Here is a 13,078-nt window from a genome sequence, read left to right as displayed (position 1 = left end):
GGACAGGCAAACCTACGTTTCTAGCATTTGTAGACTTAGAGAAAGCTTTTGACAATGTTGATTGGAATACTCTCTTTCAAATTCTAAAGGTGGCAGGGGTAAAATACAAGGAGCGAAAGGCTATTTACAATTTGTACAGAAACCAGATGGCAGTTATAAGAGTCGAGGGACATGAAAGGGAGGCAGTGGTTGGGAAGGGAGTGAGACAGGGTTGTAACCTTTCTCCGATGTTATTCAATCTGTATATTGAGCAAGCAGTAAAGGGAACAAAAGAAAATTTCGGAGTAGGTATCAAAGTCCATGGAGCAGAAATAAAAACTTTGAGGTTTGCCGATGACATTGTAATTCTGTCACAGACAGCTAAGGACTTGGAAGAGCAGTTGAATGGAATGGGCAGTGTCCTGAAAGGAGGATATAAGATGAACATTAACAAAAGCAAAACGAGGATAATGGAATGTAGTCGAATTAAGTCGGGTGATGCTGAGGGAATTAGATTAGGAAATGAGACACTTAAAATAGTAAAGGAGTTTTGCTATTTGGGGAGCAAAATAACTGATGATGGTCAAAGTACAGAGGACATAAAATGTAGACTGGCAATGGCAAGGAAAGCATTTCTGAATAAGAGAAATCTGTTAACATCAAGTATAGACTTAAGTGTCAGGAAGTCGTTTTTGAAAGTATTTGTATGGAGTGCAGCCATGTATGGAAGTGAAACATGTACAATAAATAGTTTGGACAAGAAGAGAATAGAAGCTTTCGAAATGTGGTGCTACAGAAGAATGCTGAAGATTAGATGGGTAGATCACATAACTAATGAGGAGGCATTGAATAGAATTGGGGAGAAGAGGAGTTTGTGCCACAACTTGACTAGAAGAAGGGATCACTTGGTAGGACATGTTCTGAGGCATCAAGGGATCACCAATTTAGTATTGGAGGGCTGTGTGCAGGGTAAAAATTGTAGAGGGAGCCCAAGAGTTGAATCATGGATACACTAAACAGATTCAGTTTGATGAAGGCTGCAGTAAGTACTGGGAGATGATGAAGCTTGTACAGGATGGAGTAGCATGGAAAGCTGCATCAAACTAGTCTCAGGACTGAAGACCACAACAACATTAGTAACATCATAACTAGTGTTTATTATTAAAAGTTATTAACTATTAAGTACTCGTACTTGGTATGTCAGGAATATAAAACATATCATTATGCATAAACTCAGCAAAGCATTTGTCATGCAAATTTACATTACATTTTCTGCACATTCTGACAGTTTTATTTTTGACCGGTGAGAATAATATTTTGCCCCTTAAGGCAGGGTTGTTATCGACCCTGTGGGCAGGCATATTTGGGTTTATGCTAAGACAAAAGTCATGGGGAAAATTGCAGAAAATCCTTGCAGTTACCAGTTCAAAGAAATGGATGCCTTCTTTTTGAGATATACTGAACTGTGTTATTTCGATATCTGACCACAGCGTCCTCCCATTTGTAGAGCAATCTCTTTAACATAAACAGAGCCATTCAAAAAATACCTGAAGGAGTCCAAACTGAGCAAGTGCCACGAACACGTCACTGTTTCACCATAATTTTCATCAAACTTCACTTGCGCACTTTACACTGTAAGTGCAAGGTTACACTATGTTTCCATATGCAAGATTACACTATGTTTCCATAAAACAAAAACAGTGTGAATAATGTCTTAAAATAATCATTCTTGTTAGCAATGAACATAAGAAGTGAAAATAGAGGAGATGAAATCCAAGTCCTGAGAAATTATATGGTTAGTTATTCCTACCAAGACTCGTCTGAAGCAGTTAACAAAAGAAAATGGCTATGTGTGATCAGAATTCATTAGATGGCTAATCAATCACACATATGATAAGACAGTGAAGTGTTCATAAATCTCAACGGTATTATGGCAGCAAGGGACCTACCAGAGCACTTTGGCTGATAAACTCTGGTCCCAAAAGCAATACACTGCTCTCTAACCAACAAGGAAAATGTAATGTCACAGAAGGAAAATGTAATGTGTCAAAGTTCAGCACAGTGACATGAATATCTTACAAGCACTCATAATGTGTGAATTTTATTGGTGTACAATGTGATTCTACATCATAAGGTATTGCCCTATGTGGATCTGAGAATCAACTACTTTTATGTAGAGGACTACATAGAGATGACATTACAAATGAATTTAATGGTTTAAGTGCTTCTTTGTGTGTGAGAGTTAATGTTGTGTGAATTTGCTACTGCACAAGAAGACTTTCTCCAAAACCTGGAGTATTTCTAGCATTATTTTTCATTGTGCCTGTCTGCAACTCAACATCTCCTCTTTGGGATGAGCAGCAATCTATTCTCTCCATATTGTAGATATTATTGTAAGTAATACTACAGAAGAACATGATATCAGGTGGTCAAAAGCAATATTTAATACAAGTGATGATGAATTATGGTTGTGCCAATTTAAAACTGAAACAAAGCAGTATTCACATTTGGGTGTTCCCACAGAAAAAAATGAATTGTGTGCACTTTCTTGGCAAAAAGTGGGCACACTGCTATGACTATTGTGACTGGAGATAAGATAGTAACTTCACACTGGTATTCGGGTCATTGACGCACAGACCATGCAAACATGTCAAGATGATAGATCTAAAATCACATATGCTTGGGATTATACTCTATAAGAAATGTTACACATATTTAAAAACTTTGGAAAACTTTTCCTCCCTGACATGCATCACAAAAATGATGAAAGGAACAGCATTTATGACTCAGAACATTTTCACTGTTCATGCAGTAAAGCTTCAGCATAACGCATTACAATTTATGGCGTTTTTACTACCAACTCCATTCACAAGACATTTTGTATACAGTACCCATGAATACCACTGAAGATACCTGCAAAATTATATCATTGTACGACATTATTACATTTCCAGAGATATGACATCATAAACATTGAGTTTCGTGAAAAACTAGCTTTTGCTTAAAATGGAGCTCTAAGTACCCAAGCTATGCATGTCCAGACTTTTATAATGAGAGCACTCAGGAACTTCCAACAAACTGTAAAAGTTATTTCAATCCTTTTCTAAACTTCTTGTCAATTACATGTTTAATGTCAAATACTTAATACATTCCAACTCATCCCTAATCAGAAGTTTGAATCTGTTTCGTACATGTGAGGCCAATTATTTAGAGAATTGGTGGTTTACTGGTTTGTTGTAATATGTAATGAAAATGATCAGCTGCTTACCTGGTCTACCTTCACTGATACAACAGACACCATGATCTGTGTCATTAGCAGACACACATTCATAATTGCTTGGACAATTAATTGCTGTGTCATTTATTTTACATTCTACTGCTTCTCCAGTTTCAGCATCAACTAGAGGACTGCTTACACCACAGAGATTCATAAATGCCTTTTTTTGACGACCTACAAAAGAGTAACTGCTTAATAAACTATCATAATACAGTTAACAATACAAATACATCCAATAAAACAACTATACAGTCTTACTATCTCTAGTGGGATGCTGACAAAAAAAGTTCCCACCAATCACATGGTCTCCAATTTTAGTCAATAACTGAAAAAGGAACTTATTACAGCAAATACGTAAGACGTATCAAGATACAACCACTAACACCTAGAGCATCAAATGACTTTTTAAAGTCAAATGCCAGCTGAGTGTGGGTGCGCAGTTGTGTGCAAATATTCTTTTATCTAATTTTTTAAAAAAATCATTCAACTGATATGTTCAGATGGTTTTTCCTTGATTTACATTAAAAGACATTCACACAGCTAACTGTATTAACCTGTCCAATGGTCATTATAGTACTTACATTTCTCGCCCTTTCCTGTATAACTAACTTATTGCCTTTTAAAATATTTTTTTGGTTGCACTTTTTTCAGTGATTCTGGACACCAAACTGAGTAGGTTTCTAGTTCCTAATCCCCTCCTGAATTTTGATATTCTGGAGGAATCTCACTGACAAATTTCAAACTACTCTGTTAAGCACAGACTGCAGCAGTGGATCATATCAAAATCTTTCCCTTCTTCTGTTCCCCTCTATTTTCGATTTTTCTGGATATCTTCTCTAGCATTTTCAAGCAATTTCACCAACATAAACTCTTGTAAAAGAGACAATAATCTATTTTATTTTTTACTTAAGGCTAGTATAGATAACATTAGGAACTTAATGACTGTTTACCATCTGTCATTATTTCATACTAAAAACAACAAAAGAGTACTTTGTGTGTATGGCTGACAAGTGAACTGGTTGTGAACACATTTTAATGAACAATCTGTGAACTAGAGGGAACTCTAAGCTGGTAGACAGCAGATCTTTCAAGTTTCAGAGACTGTTACCAATGACTAACGATGAATATGTGATGCACGCAAAAACCTATGGAATTTAAAGATATTGAAGACAGGTGCAAGATAGAAAAATATCCATATAAAGCATGAATACTTTTGTACAGCCAGCAAAATACTATCTTTGCACAATATTAAGCTTATCCACAGGATAGAAGAGGAAGTTATACATCATACACAATTTTTATCCTATAGGAATAAGTTTTGATGTAAATCTGAGTCTTGCCTCTTATCTTAAAATTCAGTTGATAGTTAACTTACATTCACAATGAGAATGAACCATTTTATTGATAAATACACTAATGAATGAAAATATTATGGTCACCTGTGCTTAATAGCATGTTGGCCCAACTTTAGAACCTAATACAGCAGTGATTCTGTGTGGCGTGGATTTGATGAGTTTCTGATAGGTTTCAGAAGGTATGTGTCACCAGATGTTTATGCACAGGTCACACAATATCTATAAATTATTACCCAATAATTGTTATTGGCAGAACTGGCACCAGATAGTACATGAGATGTGTTCCAGCAGGTTCAGAATGCACAAATTTAATGACCAAGACATCTGCACGAGTTTATGATCGCGCACCCGAAAACACTGTTGCACGACTTTGGCCTAGTAACTGAGAGTTATGTTACTGGGATATGCCATCACTGTCCGTGAAAACATGAAGAAATGCAGGTGGTCCACAATAATTATCGCATTGTCCACAGCTGTAGTGGTGCCTTTAATTACTACCACAGTTCCCATCGAAGCCCAGATGAATGTTCCCCATAGTATAATACTGCCTGCTACTAGTCTGCATCCACAGTATAGTACTTGAATTTTGCAGTCATTTGTCTGGACGACAGCATTTCTGGATATGACTTTCAACCTGATACAACAATAAATATCATTCACCCAACCACAGGACACATTTCTATTGATCCACAGTCAAATCTCAATGATCCCATGCCCCCTGCAGTCATAACTGACAGTGTCATTGGATCAACATGGAGATACGTAGGGGCCACTTTTTGCAGAGCCCTGCGTTCCACAATCTGTACCTACCTAATGGTACATTCTGGAACTCCTGTGCTTCCACCACAATTGTACTCTATCATCAGATCTGTCCTAGATTTCTGTCTATCATACTTTACACAGTGGGCAAGCCTCCAATCCGCAAGTTCTCTGATGAGGCATGGATATTCAACACCATATCACCTATTCACAATTTCATTGTCCTTCAATCACTTTCCATAGACATTTAGAACAACAGCAAGCAAACAACCACTCAGCTTTGCTGTTTCTGAGATACCTGTTCCCAGGTGCCTCACCATAACATTCTGGCCTGTATCAACGTCATCCATTTGTGGCCCTTATTGTCACTAAAATAATTCATCATTTTTCTCTGCTCTGCTTATATATTTTGCTTACCACATCATGTGCCTCAGTGCCATCAGATGATGTTTGATCTTTTGGTGTGGGGAGTGGGGGGGGGGGGGGGGGGAGTGAGGGCAGTGGTAATGTTTGTTGGTTCATCAATGTACATGCAAAGGAGGTTATTACTCACAGACACAATATAGATATCATTAAAATCATATCAGTATTATATTATTTGTATGCTCTTTTTACTTAAATTCTGTATTCATTAGTATGTTGTAAAAGATAATTTTTTTGAAGATAATTGTTATACACTAATCAAGAGTTAGGTCCTCTTTATACACTCTAAGATAAAAATAATTCACAAAGGAATTAGCCAAAAGGGAAGGAAATTGATAGATGTGATGAAAGTGTAGAGACAAATAAATTATTACAATTTTAGAAAACATTTGTGATTTATTAACGAGAAAGGGCTTCAACAAACTGAGCAAGTCAATAAAGCATTGGTCCACCTCTGGCCCTTATGCAACCACTTATGCAGCTTGGTTGTTAGATGTCCTCTGCGCCCTCCTGAGAGATATCTTGCCAAATTCTGTCCAATTGATGAGTTACATTATCAAAATCTTGAGCTTGTTGGAGGGCCCTGCCCATAATGCTCCAAACATTCTCTACTGAGGAGAGATCTGGCGACCCGGCTGGCCAAAGGAAAGGTTTTGAAAGTACAAAGACAAGCAGTAGAAACTCTCGCCATATGCAGGCAGTCTCTTGCTGAAATGTAAGCCCAGGATGGTTTACTGTGAAGGGCAACAAAATGGGTGTAGAATACCGTTGACGTACCACTGTGCTGTAAGGGCGCCACAGATGACAACATAAGAGGTCCTATTAAGAAATCAAATGGCATTGCATACCATCACTCCTGGATGTTGAGCTGCATGGTGAACAACATTCAGGTTGGTATCCCACCACTGTCCAGGGCACTCTGAGACAAGTTTTCACTGACAATTGGGGCTCAGTTTGAAGCAGGACTCATCACTGAGGACAATTCTACTCCAGTCAATGAGATTCCAGGTGGAAGATGTATCTGGTGATGCCATGGACAACAGTCGGATACCAACCTGACTGTTACCCACCATATGACCTGACAAAAATGAGTGATGGTATATAGTGCCATTTCGTTTTATAGCTCAACCCCTTTGGTTGTCATCCACAACACCCTTACGGAATAGTGGTATGTTGGTGATATTCGATGCATTTTTTTGTTGCTCTTCAAGGCAAGCAATCCTGGGCTTACATTTCACCAAGATAATGTCTGCCTGCTCACAGTAAGATTTCTACTGCTTGTCTTCATGCTTGCCAAACCCCACCTTGGCCAGTATAGTAAATGGACTTCTCCTAACTGAGAAAGTTTGGGGCATTATGGACAGGACCCTACAACCAGCTCAGTATTTTCACAATCTAATGTGCCAATTGGACAGAATTTGGCACAATATCCCTCAGGAGGACATAGGCCAAGATGAATAACTGCTAGCATAAGGGCCAGATGTGGAACAATGTGTTATTGACTTTCTCAGATGGTGAATCTCTTTTTCTCTTGAATAAATGATTAAATTTTTATGAAATTGTAATCATTTGTTTGTACGTATATGCACATCACATCTACTGAATTCTGTTCATTTTGGATACTTCCTTCTGGGTGCATCTTTTTATTTGTCTTAGAATGTACTATGCATATACAATAAAATTTATGAAAATTGTTACATTAGAAGGATAAATGAGACTGAAATGAGCTTTATGTCACAATACACAAAAAATTAGGATAAGAACAATGTCACAGCATGGAACCAAAGAGTACCTTAATATGTACCTGGGAAATATCTTCACGAGTCGTTGAGTTCATGAAGTCTCTGCTTGTAACCCACACACATATTCAAGGAAGTACCGTGGTTTGTATGGCAGAGGGTATTTAACACTGTGCTACAAATCAGGGTTTCTTCCCATTCTAATTGTGTATGGAGAGCACTCTGCTGTTGGTCTAATAATCTGATGCAGTCTAAGATGCAAAGGGGGCCCTTGCAACTAGCCATGTAAGATGCAAAACATCTGTAGCCCCAGTTCTGCAGGTGGGAGCTGAAATAGTGCTAGCACAAATGATCATTGGTGGCTGACCATTCTGCTACATAGTGCAGCATAATGCGTCATTTACAAATTCAGGTATGTGACAGGAACTTGCCTCCTTATGCACCTGGGTATAAGGACTATAAATATTCCTGTCTCTGCTGGCTATATCATTCAGTATCTTGCATTTGATTAGCAGAGCCTCCTGGCTAGTCATTAATTGAATGTTCTGCTACATCACATTGGCCCTCACCAAGCAGTGGCGTCTACTAACTGGAGCCACTGGTCTACATGCTGTCATGCAAACCACTCAGTGTCTGCCACCACCTGTCACCAGCTGATGTCCCAGAGTCCTCAGCTCAACTTAAAGAGTGCCTTCTCACTTTCTGCTTGTGATACTGGAACACTGGCCGAGTGTGCCAGACGTCATCTATCCTTGCACTGTAGTGCCGATATGCTACTTGGCAAATAAGGATACTCACACCACCAGCCCTGTTTCTCCGCTGGCTCTGTGTGAGCATTCTGTCATGAGAAAGTCACACTATGCCTGTGAGAGACAGGTTGTGCCAATGCAGCTACCACAGTATTTCTTCAAGGATTCATTGGTTAATAAGGACAACTTGGTCATGCATTTCTAACTACGTCCCTGTTGCAGTACTGAAGAATGCCCTGCAGATGCAGCGAATAGACAATGAGATTCTGTTAGTCACATTCACATGTTAATGGTGGCAGATGATCTGCACTGATGTCAGAGGGAGTCGATTACAGTACGCCCCTTCCAGATTGTCCAAACTGTTGCAGGGACATGTAAACTAGAAACATTCCCCAGGAGAAATGATTTGCATGTACTCCCATGTGACATCATCCATGATGAGAATTTCAATCTCAAGAACTTTCTTAATCTTGGGCATCACTTGTGCGACCAATATGTGCAATATTTATCAATAAGGGATGCATATCAGTGAGAAACCAAAACCATCAAATTTGGAGTGCCGCAGGGACCAGTAATGGGGCCATTGCTTTTTAATATGTTTGTTAATGACATAGGTATTGAAGAGAAAGAGAAGAAAATATTGTATGCAGATGACATGACATTACTGAACAATGACCAAACTGTGGCACAGCTTGAGAGAAGAGCATACATATCTGCAAATACCACAGCTCAATGGCTTCTGGAAAATGTACTTGTTATAAACGAAACCCCCCCCCCCCCCCCCCCCCATGAACCATGGACCTTGCCGTTGGTGGGGAGGCTTGCGTGCCTCAGCGATACAGATAGCCGTACCGTAGGTACAACCACAACGGAGGGGTATCTGTTGAGAGGCCAGACAAACATGTGGTTCCTGAAGAGGGGCAGAAGCCTTTTCAGTAGTTGCAAGGGCAACAGTCTGGATGATTGACTGATCTGGCCATGTAACAATAACCAAAACGGCCTTGCTGTGCTGGTACTGCGAACGGCTGAAAGCAAGGGGAAACTACAGCCGTAATTTTTCCTGAGGGCATGCAGCTTTACTGTATGATTAAATGATAATGGCGTCCTCTTGGGTAAAATATTCCGGAGGTAAAATAGTCCCCCATTCGGATCTCCGGGCGGGGACTACTCAAGAGGATGTCGTTATCAGGAGAAAGAAAACTGGCGTTCTATGGATCGGAGCGTGCAATGTCAGATCCCTTAATCGGGCAGGTAGGTTAGAAAATTTAAAAAGGGAAATGGATAGGTTAAAGCTAGATATAGTGGGTATTAGTGAAGTTCGGTGGCAGGAGGAACAAGACTTCTGGTCAGGTGACTACAGGGTTATAAACACAAAATCAAATAGGGGTAATGCAGGAGTAGGTTTAATAATGAATAGGAAAATAGGAATGCGGGTAAGCTACTACAAACAGCAAAGTGAACACATTATTGTGGCCAAGATAGATACGAAGCCCACACCTACTACAGTAGTACAAGTTTATATGCCAACTGGCTCTGCAGATGACAAAGAAATTGAAGAAATGTATGATGAAATAAAAGAAATTATTCAGATAGTGAAGGGAGACGAAAATTTAATAGTCATGGGTGACTGGAATTCGAGTGTAGGAAAAGGGAGAGAAGGAAACACAGTAGGTGAATATGAACTGGGACTAAGAAATGAAAGAGGAAGCCACCTGGTAGAATTTTGCACAGAGCACAACTTAATCATAGCTAACACTTGGTTTAAGAATCATGAAATAAGGTTATATACATGGAAGAACCCTGGAGATACTAAAAGGTACCAGATAGATTATATAATGGTAAGACAGAGATTTAGGAACCAGGTTTTAAATTGTAAGACATTCCTGGGGGCAGATGTGGACTCTGACCACAATCTATTGGTTATGACCTGTAGATTAAAACGGAAGAAACTGCAAAAAGGTGGGAAATTAAGGAGATGGGACCTGGATAAACTGACTGAACCAGAGGTTGTACAGAGTTTCAGGGAGAGCATAAGGGAACAATTGACAGGAATGGGGGAAAGAAACACAGTAGAAGAAGAATGGGTAGCTTTGAGGGATGAAGTAGTGAAGGCAGCAGAGAATCAAGTAGGTAAAAAGACGAGGGCTAGTAGAAATCCTTGGGTAACAGAAAAAATACTGAATTTAATTAATGAAAGGAGAAAATATAAAAATGCAGTAAATGAAGCAGGCAAAAAGGAATACAAAAATCTCAAAACTGAGATCGACATGAAGTGCAAAATGGCTAAGCAGGGATGGCTAGAGGACAAATGTAAGGATATAGAGGCTTATCTCACTAGGGGTAAGATAGATACTGCCTACAGGAAAATTAATGAGACCTTTGGAGATAAGAGAACCACTTGTATGAACATCAAGAGCTCAGATGGAAACCCAGTTCTAAGCAAAGAAGGAAAAGCAGAAAGGTGGAAGGAGTATATAGAGCGCCTATACAAGGGCGATGTACTTGAGGACAATATTATGGAAATGGAAGAGGATGTAGATGAAGAGGAAATGGGAGATATATTATTGCGTGAAGAATTTGACAGAGCACTGAAAGATCTGAGTCGAAACAAGGCCACGGGAGTAGACAACATTCCATTGGAACTACTGGCGGCCTTGGGAGAGCCAGTCCTGACAAAACTCTACCATCTGGTGAGCAAGATGTATGAAGTAGGCGAAATACCCTCAGACTTCAAGAAGAATATAAGAATTCCAATCCCAAAGAAAGCAGGTGTTGACAGATGTGAAAATTACCGAACAATCAGTTTAGTAAGCCACAGCTGCAAAATACTAACATGAATTCTTTACAGACGAATGGAAAAACTAGTAGAAGCCGACCTCGGGGAAGATCAGTTTGGATTCCGTAGAAACACTGGAACACGTGAGGCAATACTGACCTTACGACTTATCTTAGAACAAAGATTAAGGAAAGGCAAACCTACGTTTCTAGCATTTGTAGACTTAGAGAAAGCTTTTGACAATGTTGATTGGAATACTCTCTTTCAAATTCTAAAGGTGGCAGGGGTAAAATACAAGGAGCGAAAGGCTATTTACAATTTGTACAGAAACCAGATGGCAGTTATAAGAGTCGAGGGACATGAAAGGGAGGCAGTGGTTGGGAAGGGAGTGAGACAGGGTTGTAACCTCTCCCCGATGTTATTCAATCTGTATATTGAGCAAGCAGTAAAGGGAACAAAAGAAAATTTTGGAGTAGGTATCAAAGTCCATGGAGCAGAAATAAAAACTTTGAGGTTCGCTGATGACATTGCAATTCTGTCACAGACAGCTAAGGACTTTGAAGAGCAGTTGAATGGAATGGGCAGTGTCCTGAAAGGAGGATATAAGATGAAAATTAACAAAAGCAAAACGAGGATAATGGAATGTAGTCGAATTAAGTCGGGTGATGCTGAGGGAATTAGATTAGGAAATGAGACACTTAAAATAGTAAAGGAGTTTTGCTATTTGGGGAGCAAAATAACTGATGATGGTCAAAGTAGAGAAGATATAAAATGTAGACTGGCAATGGGAAGGAAAGTGTTTCTGAAGAAGAGAAATTTGTTAACATCGAGTATAGATTTAAGTGTCAAGAAGTCATTTCTGAAAGTATTTGTATGGAGTGCAGCCATGTATGGAAGTGAAACATGGACGATAAATGGTTTGGACAAGAAGAGAATAGAAGCTTTCGAAATGTGGTTCTACAGAAGAATGCTGAAGATTAGATGGGTAGATAACTAACTAATGAGGAGGCATTGAATAGGATTGGGGAGAAGAGGAGCTTGTGGCACAACTTGACCAGAAGAAGGGATCGGTTGGTAGGACATGTTCTGAGGCATCAAGGAATCACCAATTTAGCACTGGAGGGCAGTGTGGAGGGTAAAAATCGTAGAGGGAGATCAAGAGATGAATACACTAAGCAGATTCAGAAGGATGTAGATTGCAGTAGGTACTGGGAGATGAAGAAGCTTGCACAGGATAGATTAGCATGGAGAGCTGCATCAAACCAGTCTCAGGACTGAAGACCACAACAACAACAACAACAACAACATAAACCAAAAAAGACTATGTATGCAGTGTTCAGAAATAAAGAGAAGGCTGTGCACATGGGTTTAGAGGTGGATCAAATGAGACTAGAAGAAGTAGAATCCACTATATTCTTATGTATTACTGTTAGTAACAAACTGAAATGGAAACAACATATTAATTCTGCCTGTAATAAACTTAGCTCTGTCATATTTATAATGAGGCAGCTAGTGCACTATGCAAACAGCTTTTGTGCACAGTATACCATGGACTCCTCAAACCATACCTTCAGTATGGAGTGGCAGTGTGGGGAAACTCAAACATTCAAGAAATAAGAAGAGTGTTCACAAGTACACAAGAAGAAAGACTTCTGAATCATGTAGAAACTGCTTCAAAAGACTAGGCATCTTAAATTTTTCCTCCTTGTACAATTATAAAACTGTACTGTATGTCACAAAAGATAGTGCAGAGTGGACTACAAACGCTAGCATATACACCCACAACACCCAGAGAAAGAATGACATATGATGCATATCCCACCCACTGCAAAATTTCGTGTGCCTAGGGCCTCCTGTCAGGTAGACTGTTCGCCGGGTGCAAGTCTTTTGTATTTGACGCCACTTCGGCGACTTGCACATCGATGGGGATGAAATGATGATGATGATGATGATGATGATGATTAGGACAACACAACACCCAGTCCCTGAGCAGAGAAAATCTCCGATCCAGCTGTATACTG

At 39.4% G+C, this 13,078-nt stretch overlaps 1 protein-coding gene across 9 annotated transcripts in view; it reads right to left on the bottom strand.

Annotated features, from left to right (window-relative positions):
• LOC126365820 (balbiani ring protein 3-like) overlaps positions 1 to 13,078 on the bottom strand; it is a 282,987-nt gene that overhangs the window by 54,906 nt on the left and 215,003 nt on the right. For all 9 annotated transcript variants that reach the window (XM_050008419.1, XM_050008425.1, XM_050008422.1 and 6 more), the window contains one exon: positions 3,248 to 3,430. In XM_050008419.1, the coding sequence (XP_049864376.1) occupies positions 3,248 to 3,430 (183 nt within the window). The remainder of the gene's footprint in view (positions 1 to 3,247; positions 3,431 to 13,078) is intronic.

This window comes from Schistocerca gregaria, chromosome 4 (genome assembly GCF_023897955.1).
Source record: "Schistocerca gregaria isolate iqSchGreg1 chromosome 4, iqSchGreg1.2, whole genome shotgun sequence".
NCBI classification, from domain to species: Eukaryota; Metazoa; Arthropoda; class Insecta; order Orthoptera; family Acrididae; genus Schistocerca; species Schistocerca gregaria.
This window is presented reverse-complemented; position numbering and strand designations above follow the sequence as displayed.